The sequence below is a fragment of the Pholis gunnellus genome, assembly GCF_910591455.1.
Source record: "Pholis gunnellus genome assembly, chromosome: 6".
NCBI classification, from domain to species: Eukaryota; Metazoa; Chordata; class Actinopteri; order Perciformes; family Pholidae; genus Pholis; species Pholis gunnellus.
In genome coordinates, this window is record NC_136532.1 from 9,551,307 (window position 1) to 9,566,060 (window position 14,754).

General features: G+C 41.1%; 1 protein-coding gene across 1 annotated transcript in view; it reads right to left on the reverse strand.

The window, feature by feature from the left end:
• ccser1 (coiled-coil serine-rich protein 1) overlaps positions 1-14,754 on the reverse strand; it is a 103,742-nt gene that overhangs the window by 43,888 nt on the left and 45,100 nt on the right. Inside the window, exons 9-10 of the mRNA XM_079162010.1 lie at positions 7,727-7,804; positions 3,133-3,213 (exon numbers count right to left, since the gene is read on the reverse strand). Coding sequence (XP_079018136.1) covers positions 3,133-3,213; positions 7,727-7,804 — 159 coding nt within the window. The remainder of the gene's footprint in view (positions 1-3,132; positions 3,214-7,726; positions 7,805-14,754) is intronic.

Here is a 14,754-nt window from a genome sequence, read left to right on the forward strand (position 1 = left end):
GCACGCTGCGGCATCTCTCCCACACACTCACAAACACACACAAACACGCACTCTGTGTGTGTGTGTGTGTGTGTGTGTGTGTGTGTGTGTGTGTGTCCCTCTCTCTCTCTCTCACTCTCTCTCTGCCTAACACACACAGATATGCACACATGGGAGGGGGGAGGGGGGGAGGCTAAAATCAGGCCACACATGCTGTAGCTACCGCTGAGTTAAGTCACCTGTGCTGCTAGCCTAGCTTGCTAGCGGGCAGCCAGCTGCTCCTCTAATTAAGAGCCCATCTACTCAAGGGGCCTGAGCATATGGAGGACTCTATAGCTAGGAACTGGTTTTATAATAGATAGCAATGCCATACGCTTGAGTACCGGCCAGAATTCCCAAAGTTGGATGTACTGCATTAGGAAGATAAGGTTATTGTGGTAAAGACCAGACACTGTGCAGTAAAGGAGTTACTATGACACTTTTAGCATACGCTCTGAGACAGTGATGAGCTTATTCAGTGGATATTTGCGTATTGCACTCCTCCTTTTGAATGGACCAGTATTGTATATCTAGTATGTCATATCGTGCTGTTTTCCACCTGCAGAGCATTTGAGACAGTTAGTGGCACTACTTGAATTTCAATGATTACCCGCAAATTAATCAAAGCACTTCACCTCAGAGAGGTGATATAATTGAGTGTATCTTCAAAGATTCAATCTCTCCTCATATACACTGTACTGTAAGGAGCAAAGACAGACATCAAGGTGTCTGAGATTAGTTTGAATTAAATTATTAATTAAATCAGAAAGTCAGAAAAAAATGACCAGAACTGGCAACAACATAAAACAACATGAAAACACATGTTCATTTTTTCTATGGGTTTTCTTGTCCAGAGAAAGAACATCTTGGAGAAACAAGATACTTCAACTAAATGCATTCTCTGTTGGTGGGATCTTCATACTGATCTATGAAATATGCCATGTGAGGCATGACAACAGATAGAAACACACAAATAAGCAGAATATTGAATGAGTTATAACATCTGAGGTATAAATGCAATCTATTTGACTGAAGTTACTTTGGTACCTTCAACAGTAGTTTTATTGACTTTGCTGTCCAAGGCCAGGACTAATGGCTACTTCACAAAACAAGCACACACACACAGACTGGCATGGGCAGACACACTGAATGACAAACACATGGGCAGGCATACAAATGTGCACACTAACACATACCGCACACACAAACCCACACCACCCTTACTTGCTGTAGCCTCCAGTACCGACAAATATACAATTATGTGGGGCCATTTCAGGCTACGTTATGAGAAATGCATTAGTCAGTGATGGCAAATGGAGCACGGCGCAGACATATCTATAGATGTGTGTGTGTGTGTGTGTGTGTGTGTGTGTGTGTGTGTGTGTGTGTGTGTGTGTGTGTGTGTGTGTGTGTGTGTGTGTGTTAATGTGTGTGCATGTGTGAGAAAGTGAAAGAAAGAAGATTAACATCTGGCTCTTACCAGCAACCTTCAACTGTAAAAGCCTCTCCATTCAGCTAATTAACCGTCTTTACCGTCATCTGAGGGTGGCAGGCACGTGTTCCATCTGCAGTTATGTGTTCCGTCTCATTTGAGTTGCACACTTTCTTTAAGCACAGACAAACCAAATTCACTGTGAATAACCTATATTGCAAAACAACCGAACTGAAGTCCACATATCAAACTAGTCTGTCCGTTCAATATTCTACAAAGGCTGCAAGATCATCGAGCAAAAACATCATGACAGGTTAAGACGGCAAGAATATTGTGAAGATGAACTGGACAAAAGAAGTTCACTTAGCGCAGGGAAAAATTAGATGACAATAAACCCTCTTGTTTTCTGTTGGAAAGACCACTGTGGACCATTTCCTTGATTCCAATGGGGTCTGGCAAATGTAGCACCTGAAGCTTAGTAGGCTAGTAGTGGCAGTAGACCTGTGGCTGCAAAGAACAACATGATGTGTATTAACGGAATCATTACTGTGCAATTAACTGTTATAGCTACAGCGCGTGACTTTCCTCAGGATTCACTACTCTACTGTGAAACTGCGAGTACTTCCTAATGGGAAGAGCAGTTCTTTAAATGGAATAAAAAGGTGCCAATGTGATTTGCCATGATTGTAACACATCTTCTGATCATATGTGCAGTTATCAATGGGAGAATCTCAGATATACAAAGCATATAAGTACGAGAATATAAAGTAAGTGCTCTGTGAAGCCGGTAACTAAAGCACAGTAGTGTAAGAGTTGGTGTTCGGCAGCAGACGGAGAGGTTTATTTCTGTTATGTGCATTTATTTTGACACTGTATGAGTAAAGTCAAACATTATCTGTGTGCATGTGTGTAAGTCACTGTATGTTAGTGTGAGTATTGTGCACCCACTCGCTCACACAATGAAACAGCTTTCCTCCGTTAACAATGTTTCTTGCCAACTTTATACGCAGCAGGATTGAAAGGTATAAAGAAACTTTGAGAGGAGATGAAAAAAGTGTTTTAAAACAAGGAGACGAGAAACAAAGAAACAGACCCCAAACTCTGCTCTTGTTTCCGTTACAGGCAGCCATTTTTAGACAGTCATCCATTAGGCCTGCTGCGTTCCCATACTGTCAGCCCCTAGTGAAGCCAAAGAGGCCATGTCAAGGGCCTAGGTAGGAAGCAGCACAGCACCCTCTCTCAGCACTGTGGGAATTGGAGGTAGGAGGGGAGGAGCAGGTAGTGGACTATAATATGAATGTCACTGCAGTACAACATCTTTAGAATGAGGAAGATGGATTATTGCTTAAGCTCAATGTGAAAACGCTCTTTAAGAAATGGGAAAGAAAGGAGGGAAGAAAGGGTGGCGGCTGAGGCTCAGCATAAAATACATTGTCACAGATAGGATAACAAAGAAAGTGGACAGAGAAGGAAGAGGCTTGCAGTAAAGATTTTTGTGAGAATTGATTTTCATTTACTTATTTGTAATCTTATAGATTCAGGCGTTGTGCTTACATAAAGCACATTTCCCACGCTTGAAATGCGGCGCAGAGTGTATTGTTTGCGTCTGTCAGAGCGAAAGAGACAGGGTGTGTGTGTGTGTGTGTGTGTGTGTGTGTGTGTGTTGTCTGTGTGTATCTCACCTCTGGCCCTATGTGCTCCGTCTGTGTTGCACGGTCAGTCATTTGGCAGTCTTTCATCTTCTGGGCAGCTTTGGCACTCTCCTGCGTACAACACAAACACACACTCATCAGCCGTGTCCAAAATCTGACAAAAACAGAACTTTAAATATGAATAAATCAGAAAAACGAAACGCTCTCCCAGCAGACTAATGCCTCCACTCGCAACACTTCCGTGCATAACTAGCTATCAAGAGAAAATAAAAAAATCTGCACCTCTTAAGAACCTCAGAGCCAAATCATTTTCTCCCCTTTGGCTGCCTCTCCTGGAAATCCAAGAGGTCATAAAACTGGGCTGAATTGCAGGAGAACTTTTCTACAGCAATATTGGAGCAGGGACCTTCCTCAAAGTGCACCAGTAGAGAAGAATTCATAAAAAAGTGACGGCTTGTACTGGCCAGCCTACTAGAAAGGTCCTTCTGGGACATAATTAATAGGTTTCCTCTGGCAGATTTACAGACGGCTGTGTAGAGAGAAAAGTGTTTGCCCTGTCCTTCAACATACAGCCCTTTGAACATGACCAGGAACCTGCCGACTCCTGTGTTACCTGTATGGGATTATTTCTGAATGCCAGGTTGCCGGTCCTCTGAATGAGAAGCACTATTTCCACCCGGAGGATTTTATGATGACGTCGCTAATCATTCTGTCACGCTCGCACTACGCTGCTCATGGGCTGGGGAACAGAGCAGGTTGTAAGTTGCACTGGATATGAAATATTGAGAAATTCATTAACCTTGACTTAAATTAATCACCAGAATTAAGACAAGGTGTAAGGATGGGTTAATGGTAAGGAGAATGAAATAAAGTTAATTTATGGTATGGCTCTAAACCCGAACTCACCGTCCTGTTCAAATCCAGCAGAGGCTAGCTGACAGATATGTTCAAAATCAGTTTTCATTGGTCATGCCCATGCCCGCATTAAAAGCAAAAGGAGCTTTCCGCAGCTAAATGTTGCAGTTGGAGCACAGCCCTTCAACAAAATGCAGCAGCAGAGAGAGGAGAAAAGTCATAAATAGTGACAGCTAGTGATGGCCAGCCAGCTAGCAGGTCCTTCTAGGAGATAATTAATAGGTTTTCACTGGCAGATTTACAGACGGAGGCAGAGCAAAAAGAGCGTTGGCTGTGAGCTGCCCTTTCCTTCAAAATGCTGCACTTTAACTTGGCTGTGTCAGGCGAGGTATCCCTTTCCGACTCACGCTGAGACACATATAGACCCTCACAAATGTTCACAACACGGACCCTCAAGTGCACAACTTCCTGAAATTTGAAACATTGACAGAATGAACTTTGTTCCAAGGAAGGCCATATGGTGTGAATACAAAATAAGGTTTGGCTTTGGCTGCAGTAAGGACTCTGGCTGGATCTGACATATACACAAACAGATGTATGCACACTTTTGCTCGTAAAAACACACACACACACACACACACACAACAGGCACACTGCATGTCTGGAAATCAAATCCAGCCGGTGGCAGGAGCCAGAACATCGCTGTCAGAGAGAAGTGCCAAACAAATGAATACACACACATCCAAGGCTGATCAACATCTGTGTGTGTTTGAGCATGGCCTAAAGACTGATGCATGAGTGCACAGACACAGAGAGTAAGAGAGAGAGAGAGAGAAAACACATCTACAATACACAAAGGGTGTCGGGGTAATGAGAAAAAGAAGTTAACACCATGTAGATATAAAAGGGTGATCAAACTGTAGACAGACTTGGAGACTTCAAAAACAAGGCATGTGGTATTCTATATTTGTGTTCCTTCATAACCATGAACACTTCAAGTTTATTTTTGATTAAATCCCACATACCGCTGCTGTAAACAGTCCCTACAAATGCACTTCTGTTTTATCAACGCTTGCTAAAAAATACAGTGCTTTGCTGTTTTAGGAAACTTCTCATCCTTGTTAAAAGTGGTGACCCGTTTTTAAAAATGTACATCTTTAGTAGGAATGAATGCCACAAATAGGCTGGGGAGCTCAGAACGTATTGAAAGGCGGACTAATGAGCTGTTGGTTTCCACCAGACTTAATGAGAATGAATAACATATAGAATGTCACCAGCCTCATTCCCTTAAATTGGCTACTTCAACTTCAAATGTTTGTGTTGCTCAGTTGTTTGACACTGTCATAGAGGAGTTACTTTAACTTTAGGTTTATTATTGAGGCATTGATGTAGTTTGTAGTTAGGTGAAATGTATTCTGCTTAATAATCTCTTGACAACGTCACTATAATCTTTATTTAAACTATAATATAACATCTACTGAAGCAGCCTCCAGACAAATTAATCAGCCTGAGCTACAAGGGACTCCATATAGATAACATTTCTTCAATAACTTCTAATCAGCTAAAGTAGTCGTGTTTTAGTCATTGAATTCCATTTCCATGTGAAATGGAATTATATATAAATGTTAAATGCATTATAGGCTGCTGCATGTATTTCTTAAAAGAATAAAACTAGCTACAAGGAATTATTGACTGCAATTAAAAGGGTGCTTTAGTCTAGCCTGTCAAGGAGAGAAATGATGGTTACATGAACTGTTAAACAGTGTGAACAGTCTTAATACAGCTCCTTTCCGGAGTGGATATTGTACGAGGGGGAACACTCAAGGGCTGAGTAGCGGGTAGCTCCAGACACAGCTGTGTTCTGGGGAACCGTGCATGTAGCCGTCTGAGTGGCCATTTAAGTCATCAGGTAAGTCTGAGGTATGAATACAAATGTGTTGGGGGAGGCAGCTTTGGAGAAACTAGCAAGAGTAAGCTAGATCTTGGAAGTATCCTCCCTGGATGCCCGAGTAGCGCATTGTTGTTGTTACTACCTCATGTCTCAATCGCGTGTAACATGAAATAAAAAGCACACAAGGCCATCGTCAGTTGTCACAGCTGTCAAGCTAGCACGTTAGCATTGGGAAGTTGTGTCTGCCCAGCCTTGTGGAAGACTCCGGTCACACGCAATGAGTGCAGTGGCAGAGTGCACATGGGTATGTGAGGAGGTAGGTAGAAAGGACGGTTGGCCTTCCAATCGTTTCATAAAGGCAGAACAAAATCATTTTAGGGGCGTATTACAGGCCTGTGACAGCCACAGTTAGCTAATTTCTGTCTCTTTTTTTGTCAGAGCATTTGATTTACTGTTTTTCTGTTAGGATGTAATTTGAATTTTGACAAATATCACAACAAAATAAGTTGCCTACGCTGGTTTTACCTCCACTTCTTTAAGCGCACACAGTGCTAACACAGCCCATATAGAAAGAGGAGAGAGGAAGATAGGTGCTGCTGAGGGAGGAAAATGAGATGCGACTGCCAGAAAGTCATCAAACAAACAGATGCCAGATGAGACTCAAGTGAGTGGGTTGGACTGGCATCTCTCACTATCGCGCCATAACGCTGGCACATTATCCTGCGAAGGCCTGGCATAATGTCTGCATTACATTGCTTTGATGGAACAGGTGACAAATTATGGATGAGCAAATGACAAATGATGGAAAAACGTTGCCGTATGGAGAATTTTCCCACGCTTCCCATCCTTGTCTACAGGGGCAGATTTGTGAAAACATACTTCTTTCTTGGCTGGACTGAAGTCCCAATCATAATTCTGCTATTACATTAAGTTGGTGGGAACAAGCAGTTTGCATTAACAAAGATGGAAAAGACGGGCTTCATGGTGCCACACCATGTGATGTCCATGCTGTGACTTCAAACCAACTATAAAAACCCTTCCCACATTCGTTTCCTCTCTCTTTCTGTGATCAGTCTTTCCTGTCACTCTGCCCTCTGCTGTATGTCGTCTCACACAGCAGAACATCATAAGAAGAAGGAAAACTGACAAAGCTGTTTGGCAAATTGAAAAAGTTAAACTTTCCAGTTCTTTGAAATGTTTGAAAGGGAATGAAAAATGGTGCTTCAAAGGCAATTAGTCTTTAATTTATACCCGTAAAACAAATAATTCAAAAACATTCAAGCGCCTTAAATTATTAATTTAGAAATTTAGAAAAACAGGGACCCAGAGAAAGAAACTGAGATAGAGATAAAATTAGATGAGCAAACCTTGCATACATCAATGTCTGAGACTATGAGTTGCTTCTCTTATTAGTTACACGACTCTACCGCATAATGAAGAAACATTTTGATTTATTGGATTCGTTAATATTTGTCATTACTGAACATCATGTGTACCTATCGCTGAACGACCATCAGCTGCTATTGAATACTGTGTTTTTATGTGAGGAAGTCAAAATGGAGCTGTCATTTGTTTCGCTTTTGCGGAAATCTGGTTGAGTTAAAAGCTTTATTTGTTATTACAGAACTATGAACTTCAAAACTACTGACTATAAATTAAAAGCTCGACTTGCAGCCTTAGTGGTACTCCAAAATGAACACGCAATCGTTTTAACTTTCAACTTCTCTCATACTGATTACTTTTTATATCGACTATCACTAAAAGGCATTTTGAATATCAAAACACTATACCGTGGCAAAAAGTAGAATTGGTGGTGAGACCTCAAGAAAAATGCTGATAATGTTTCTTATTGCGTTCACATTTAAACTCGAACCTTACCAGTTCCTTGTGGAGTCTGAGAATCAGTTCGTCTTTCTCTCTCAGCTGTTGCAGCAACGCCTCCTCTCTGCCGGGGTCCTAAACACAACCAACAAGACACCACATTACTTAGGACACTGCAGACAGCAATGATTTATCTCAGGGACCATATTCCCGCAAAAGCAATACATAGAGCCTAAGAGGATGACAACATACAAACGGTGTGTCTGTGTGTGTGTGTGTGTGTGTGCACGTGTGGATTTCTGACTGTCTCCATAAAAGTTTACGTGTGTTTTCAAGTGTTTTATGTGCATTCATGAGCGCGTTTGTTGCTGGTCTCGCTAGCGTGTGTATGTGTGTGTAATAAAGTTGTCATGCATGCAGCAGGCATTGTGATCCCCTCTTCTCTCTACGCGTCTGTGATAAACTTGGCGTGTCCTATGGCGGCACCCCCAGAGCACATGGCACTTGAAATATGACCTTGTGTGGTCAGGGGACATTGCTGTGGGGAAGATGGAGAGCAGCAACCGAGACAGAAGACAGGAGAGGGAGGAGAGTAATAATACTAATAAAAATAACTTTATTCATATGGCACCTTTCAAAACAACAGCTACAAAGTGCTTCACAGCAAAAAAAAGATGGTTATAAATAATTCTAAAAATGGCATTATGTCACATTAAAATGTGTTTGATGTTCATGATGTATCATGTTTATGACTATATGTGTGCCGCAATTGTTACTTGAGTCTCATTTATCCGACTTAAGTTAACTAACTGAAGTTACTGAAGGGAAGACAGCTCAATTTAAAGTCTGCCAACCTGATTTCCTACAGCAGGGTTTTCTAAAGCTCAGTTATTTGACTGTCAAACAGCCAAGAGGGAGCTGCCAGAAGATCTCAGGCTACACAATGACTCACAGGGAGGTCCAAAAATCGGGCTCCAGACCAAGCAGTTATGATTAAAATATTCTGAAACTGACAGGTAGCTAAGATGTGGACAGAGAGTGACGCAGTGAGAAGAACAGAGGGAATAAGAGGAAAGCAATAACAGAGCGAGAGAGAAGGAGCAGATGACAGACAGACGATCATTACCTCTTCAAGGACATAAAAGCAGGAGGAAAAAAAGAGGGGCAAGATAACAGGAGGAAAATGAGGCGGAGACGGGAGGAAAGGGGGGCAGTGATAGAGAGAAGGAGAGGACAGAGAGGGCCTGAGGCTGAGCATGATGGTCTGAGACCGTGGGGAGCCATCTAGCTAAAGGACAGACATAGAGTCAGAGGGAGACCACGGGGAACCATATAGCTGCAACAACATCCTTTAAATGACCTCTCTGCATGCAAACACAGCCTGCTAGCCTGATGCCCAAGTCTCATCAATAATCAGAAATGTACAAATGTAACTTGTGTGTTAAATTGTGATCGTTATGATGTCCCTCAATGGATGAATGACTGTGTGAGAAAATAAAAAAAGGAGCTTGACAGAAAATACTTTTTTAACTCATTTTAATACCACATAACAAACCGCAATTTAGCCAGCAGCATGTCAAAATAAGTTGCAAGGATTAAATTGATTTAATTAAAAATAAATGGACCCCGAAAAGCAGAAGAAATGGAAAGATAGATTAACCAATTAGAAAGAATTAAATCATTTCAACGGTATATATGCAGGAATTATCTTTGTAAAAAAAAAAAACGATGTAAAGATTTATACAAACATATTCCCTCTCAATCATCACTTATGCAGCCCTTAGAAGTCTGTGGCGGGGGCTCTATCTCTATCTTTTCCTCTTATTTCACTTTCAGGGATGTTTCTGGGTGTCAGCAAAGGGCGTTTGGGCCAGTAAGCAGGGTGTGCCGCCAGTTGTCATTCCCACGTTGAATACCGCCACTGTGTGCTTTGATGTGCTTCAGTGTTTATCCCTGCTCTTTGTCTCTCTCCTCTGCTGTGTGCTGCTATCGGTGTGTCAGTTTGACTGAGCTGAGCCACACACACACACACAAGACACACAGAGCAGACAGGCCGCAGCAGCATGAAGCGTGTGCTTCGGCCGCATTCATTCAAATTCCGGCAACGCGGCACCTTTGTGTTTGCTGCAGGTCTGCAGGTTCCGCGGCCTCGTTAGACTTTCTCTCTGTCATAATCTATTATTACCCGTCATTTTAATTTCAATTTTTTTAAATTATAATAAGATATAGGCTAACGGCATGTTTTAAATGTATACACAACACTGGCTCTGTATATGGGAAACAAACAAAGTGGATCGGACCCATGCCACCGGTACCACTCTGTGACCCGTAGTGGTCACAGACGCGCTCCAAGGCCTCCAGTCCGTCAAAATGATGGACGAGCTTTCGATTTTTCATTCATTGTTACAAAGTCAATGATATATATACTGTATATATATATATATTCGGTTAACAGGACTTCTGTGTTGCTGGGGACTGAAACTCCACACAAAAAAAAGACTGAACAGCCTCCCGCAGGCACAAACCACTGTCACAACAATAAGACTTTTAGGTTATAGTGGTATCATGTCTCCCAACAGCCCAGATTCTAATACAAAACATTTTAGAACTAACATACATATTAAACTTTTGAATATTTTGTAAGGCCTTAAAATTCAATGCTTTGTAATACTTTTATGTTTCATGTAACTTAGAATTCCTTCGATGTTCAAAGGTGCAAAACAGATAAACGTGCCCTTTGGAGACCTGCACTACCCTGTAAAACCCATCTTACTTTGGCACCTTTGCCAAGAATTAGGCGTCTGACTCACATTGTCTGTTTCAGAAAGTTAAAGAAACAGAACTAGCACCAGTGTATCTGATTGTGATTGAGTGTGATTGTGTGTGTGTTTGTGCGTGCGTGTGTGCGTCTGTGTGTGTGTGTGTTTGAGTGTTTGTGTGCGTACGTGTGTTTGGGGACAAGTGTCTGAAAAAGTTTTGATGGGTTTTGTTTTCTGGCTCCCTCATTTTACTAATTGATGTTGAGGTCTGTGTGGGGGCTTTACACAGACAAAAGATAATGGTCAAGAAGGACAAAGCTAAAAGCTTCGCTAAGTGCTTCCATGGTGACAAAACCTAAAAAAAGAAAACCTTTCCCTCTCGGAAATAGAAAAACAATTAACAACAACAAAACCCAGCGGCATTGAATCTGAATGGAGAGACAGGAGAGATATCGGTATTTATAGATAAGGATATGTTTTTATTCCTCCTGCCAGAGCACAGCACCAAAATTACTAACATGAGATTTGGATGGGACTGAAAAAACCACTAACATGCTGTGACAATAACTACATCAGTCAGCCTCCTAAATTAATCTCACCCGAATAGGACTGAAAGCTGTTCTAAATGAGCTGTCTGGCTACAACTGCACAGTGTGTATGTACCTGTGCCCTGTGTGTGTGTGTGTGTGTGTGTGTGTGTGTGTGCGCATGACACTGCATGTATATCTGTAGTTGTGCCTCAAAGGTTCAGAACAGGCTTATGAATAAATCTATGTCGCATGGTTTGTTTACAGGTCAGACGAGACCGTAAGAGTATAAACAGAAAGAAAGAGACGGAGATGGGTATAACCTGTGAGAGGAACACAGAAGGATCAAAAAGAGAGAGAGAGAGAGAGAGAGATAATGTACCTCAACTAGGCCACGTAGATTTAAATGCCAATGGACTGGACATGCTCATATGACCTCAATGTGATGACATACAATTAAAAAGAAAAGTGCAATGGCCTTTATTTTGTTGTCACTCAAAGACCCATTGCTGAGCAAACCTACCATGTCCTATCCTACAAAATTCATTGAAGAAAGAAAGACATTAACAACCATAAAACAAAAATGAGAAACTTTAATCTGCTTGCTAAAAGAAGCAACACAATGTGCATTTAGTCACCCATCAGGTGGCATTCCAACCAATTGTTCAAGGCTGAATTGAATGGAAAAGGCTGTGGAAGAAAAGCGGGGCATGCGAATTTATTTCTAATGTGATTGGAATAGCCTCAGTGGGGATAAATCTGATCAAAATCGCTGGAGTGCATCCACTTTATGTGATTTTGTGTAAAGGGTTGAGGCCACTCTATGCTTGCAATCAGCAGCAAGTTGAAGAGGGTATGGAGATGAATTACATTCCCGTTGTTAGCAGAAATTATTGAATTTGTTAACTTTTTTTTTGAGAAAGACACATTTGAGAAAATGTGTTGTTTATTATAAAACTCCTCTTTATCCAGTTTGTTTTACAAATTGCCTATTTCTTGAAATTGGGTAAAGAGGTGTGAGAAATAACAGCATGATCAAATGCATTCTCCTTGTTCTCTTTATACCGATTTACCAAACACCTATCCATAACTTTCCACTTCATAACTCCAAAGTGTCCCCTTAAGTTTTAAATGTAGCCTGACTAACAGACAAGAATTCTTAGACCACAAACCTAAAAGAAAACCCATTCAACTAGTGCTACAGAGTCCAAGAAGTGTAGGTATACATAAATATACACGTTTGTTGAACATATTTTGAGTATGTAATATGTTCTGTTGGAAAATGCCAGCATACTAAATACTGAATTTACTAAAAATTACTAAACACTAACCTGTGCACACTGACCCTGCATTAGGTAGCCTTCCTCTGGTGTGAAATACACGTCTATATTTATCTTTCTTTATTTCTCTCTACTTGATGTCGGTGCTCATATCGTGCCTGCCTGACGGCCTATAATTATGACTTTAGTAACATACTATTCATGCACGCTGACAGAAGAGAGCATGAGAAGCAGCTGAAGTGTAAAAAAAGAGAGGAGGTGATAAAATAATGTGTCATTTGCACATAGAGATACAGTTCCATGCCTTCAAGAATGCACAATTAAAAACTGTGACCTTTGTCAGCTGTCTTTATCAATTTACTCTGCTGTCAGTAGACTAGGAGAGGGCCGAACTACCGATGCTTCGCGATGGATGCACTGGAACTGTTAGGACTGCGTAAATGGAAGAATTAAGAGGGAACGAGTGTTCAGTGATCAACTCATCCACAAGCACTTCGATTTCGGTCACATACTGTAGATGGTGCTTACAGTAAACTGTGATGCTTTAACTCTCCATCATAAACCGAGAGGCGTGTTGTGTCTGGTGAACAGCAGCAGCCATGTGGCGCTACAGGTTCTCTATCTGTCCCAAACACCTCAAAAAAGGCAGAACAGCTGACACCTCACACGGACACAGTTTGGCAACCTGTCAAAGCAGTTATGTAAGTTCAAGCTGTTTGAGTTAGAAGAGAGATGTCACCTGCCAAAATATAGCGATAGTCACTGAGCTGGAATTATCACTGAGACATATTAAATATAGCATAAATGTTATAAATAAATATCCTAATTGAAAGCAGTGACATACTCATTTTCTACTGTATTACAGACAGGAACCCACAGACGCATCAATGATTATAAAATATGAAATTTTAGAGGACCAGAAGCACAAAGACAGGCTTTAGCTATGGCTTAGATCTAACAAAGAGTCACACTTCAGATATAATTCTTGAATGTTTTTACTGGGATTAATTGTCTATTTGTTCTGATTGAATTAACACTCTGTTGAAACTGAAAAGCACAGCCTTTTAAGCTGCTCCGCTCAACATAAGCCATTTAAACTGTCGTAAGGACGTTTTTGCAGTCTTATAAATCTCTTTCTGTCGTCATCGCCTCTCCATAAGTCTGTTTTACCTCTTATCAGCAGGTTTCATGGATTGTTACTTCAGAAACACAGCGTCTTTAGTGTCGAGATAGCCTGGGGTAAGGCAGTTAACCTGAAATATTTTGCTCTTCCTTTTTAAGCAACTGTCGCAAAGTAGCAGCAGATCAGTCTAACTCGTCTTTGTGTGAAAGTGGCCATAGTAATTATGACAGGAGCAAAGGCAGACGTCAGGTGACATAGAATAAAAAGCAACAAAATACATGTAAGAAAGGAGGGCAGGGTGACTGCACGGGTCAAACACAGGACTTTCACTCAGGAGACTGCTGTTCGTGTCCTGTGAGAAAATCAAAGTTGATTTATTTAAATTTTCTTACGGAAGCTAACTTACATAATGTACTTAACTAAGTTAACTTAAGACATACGGAACTTATTTAACTTGTGTCACAAAACACAAGTTATGCCGCCAAACGTACTTATTTCAAACACAACCAAACCAAACCTAACCGAGCCTTTTGTCGTATTTTTGTTTCAGTTTCTATTAACCACAAATTTAAATCTGTGACCGTTCCACAGCATGCACCTGTTGCTGTCACTCTCCAACAGTCATACGTGCCGTTTTGGCAAATTACCTATTTTGTCGTTCAGGTTGTGTAGCATAATTAACAACTTGAAATTTCACTATTAATATGGAGGATCATAAATTGAACAGAAAATATAAAATTCAGGACAGTAAATCCAGAGGACTGTATTTTTTCCTGATCACCTCTCACTCTCTTTCACACATTAATACCCTTCAGTTTGTGGCAGTGTGTGTGAGATACTCGCCACCCTCACTGTTAGTATGAAAGCCATACGGCATCATATTTAGTTTATAAATGCGTGTGAGGATGTGTGTGCAGTGTGCAGTGTGTGTGCTCATGAAACTTGCATCTTCACAGGTTTCCCTGCACGCATGTATATTTTTAACCCTCTCGTATCGTGGCCTTGGTGTGGGGAATGGTGCATAATTATAAATTTGAATTCATTATAATTATACATTATTAATTTCTAATTATGCAGCATGTGACACAATGATAAATGTTTGACTAAAAAAAGAAGTTCCTCATGTCTGCTGACACAAAGGTGAATGTACACAAATGTCAATTCATTAAGGAGGGACGAACGGTTTTTAGAACACACTCTGCTCTGAATACACGCCTTACAACACTAGTGTGAGATTTTGACTTCAGTCTTCTAAAATACAGTGCTACACTTTAACTGGGACAAAATCTGGTAAAAATCATGTCATATGCATCGGGTCTAAATTAAACTGGGGCGCACTGTGACACTGCAGCCTCTCAGGTGGCTACCGTAGATTATTTTTACACCCGCAGAGTCG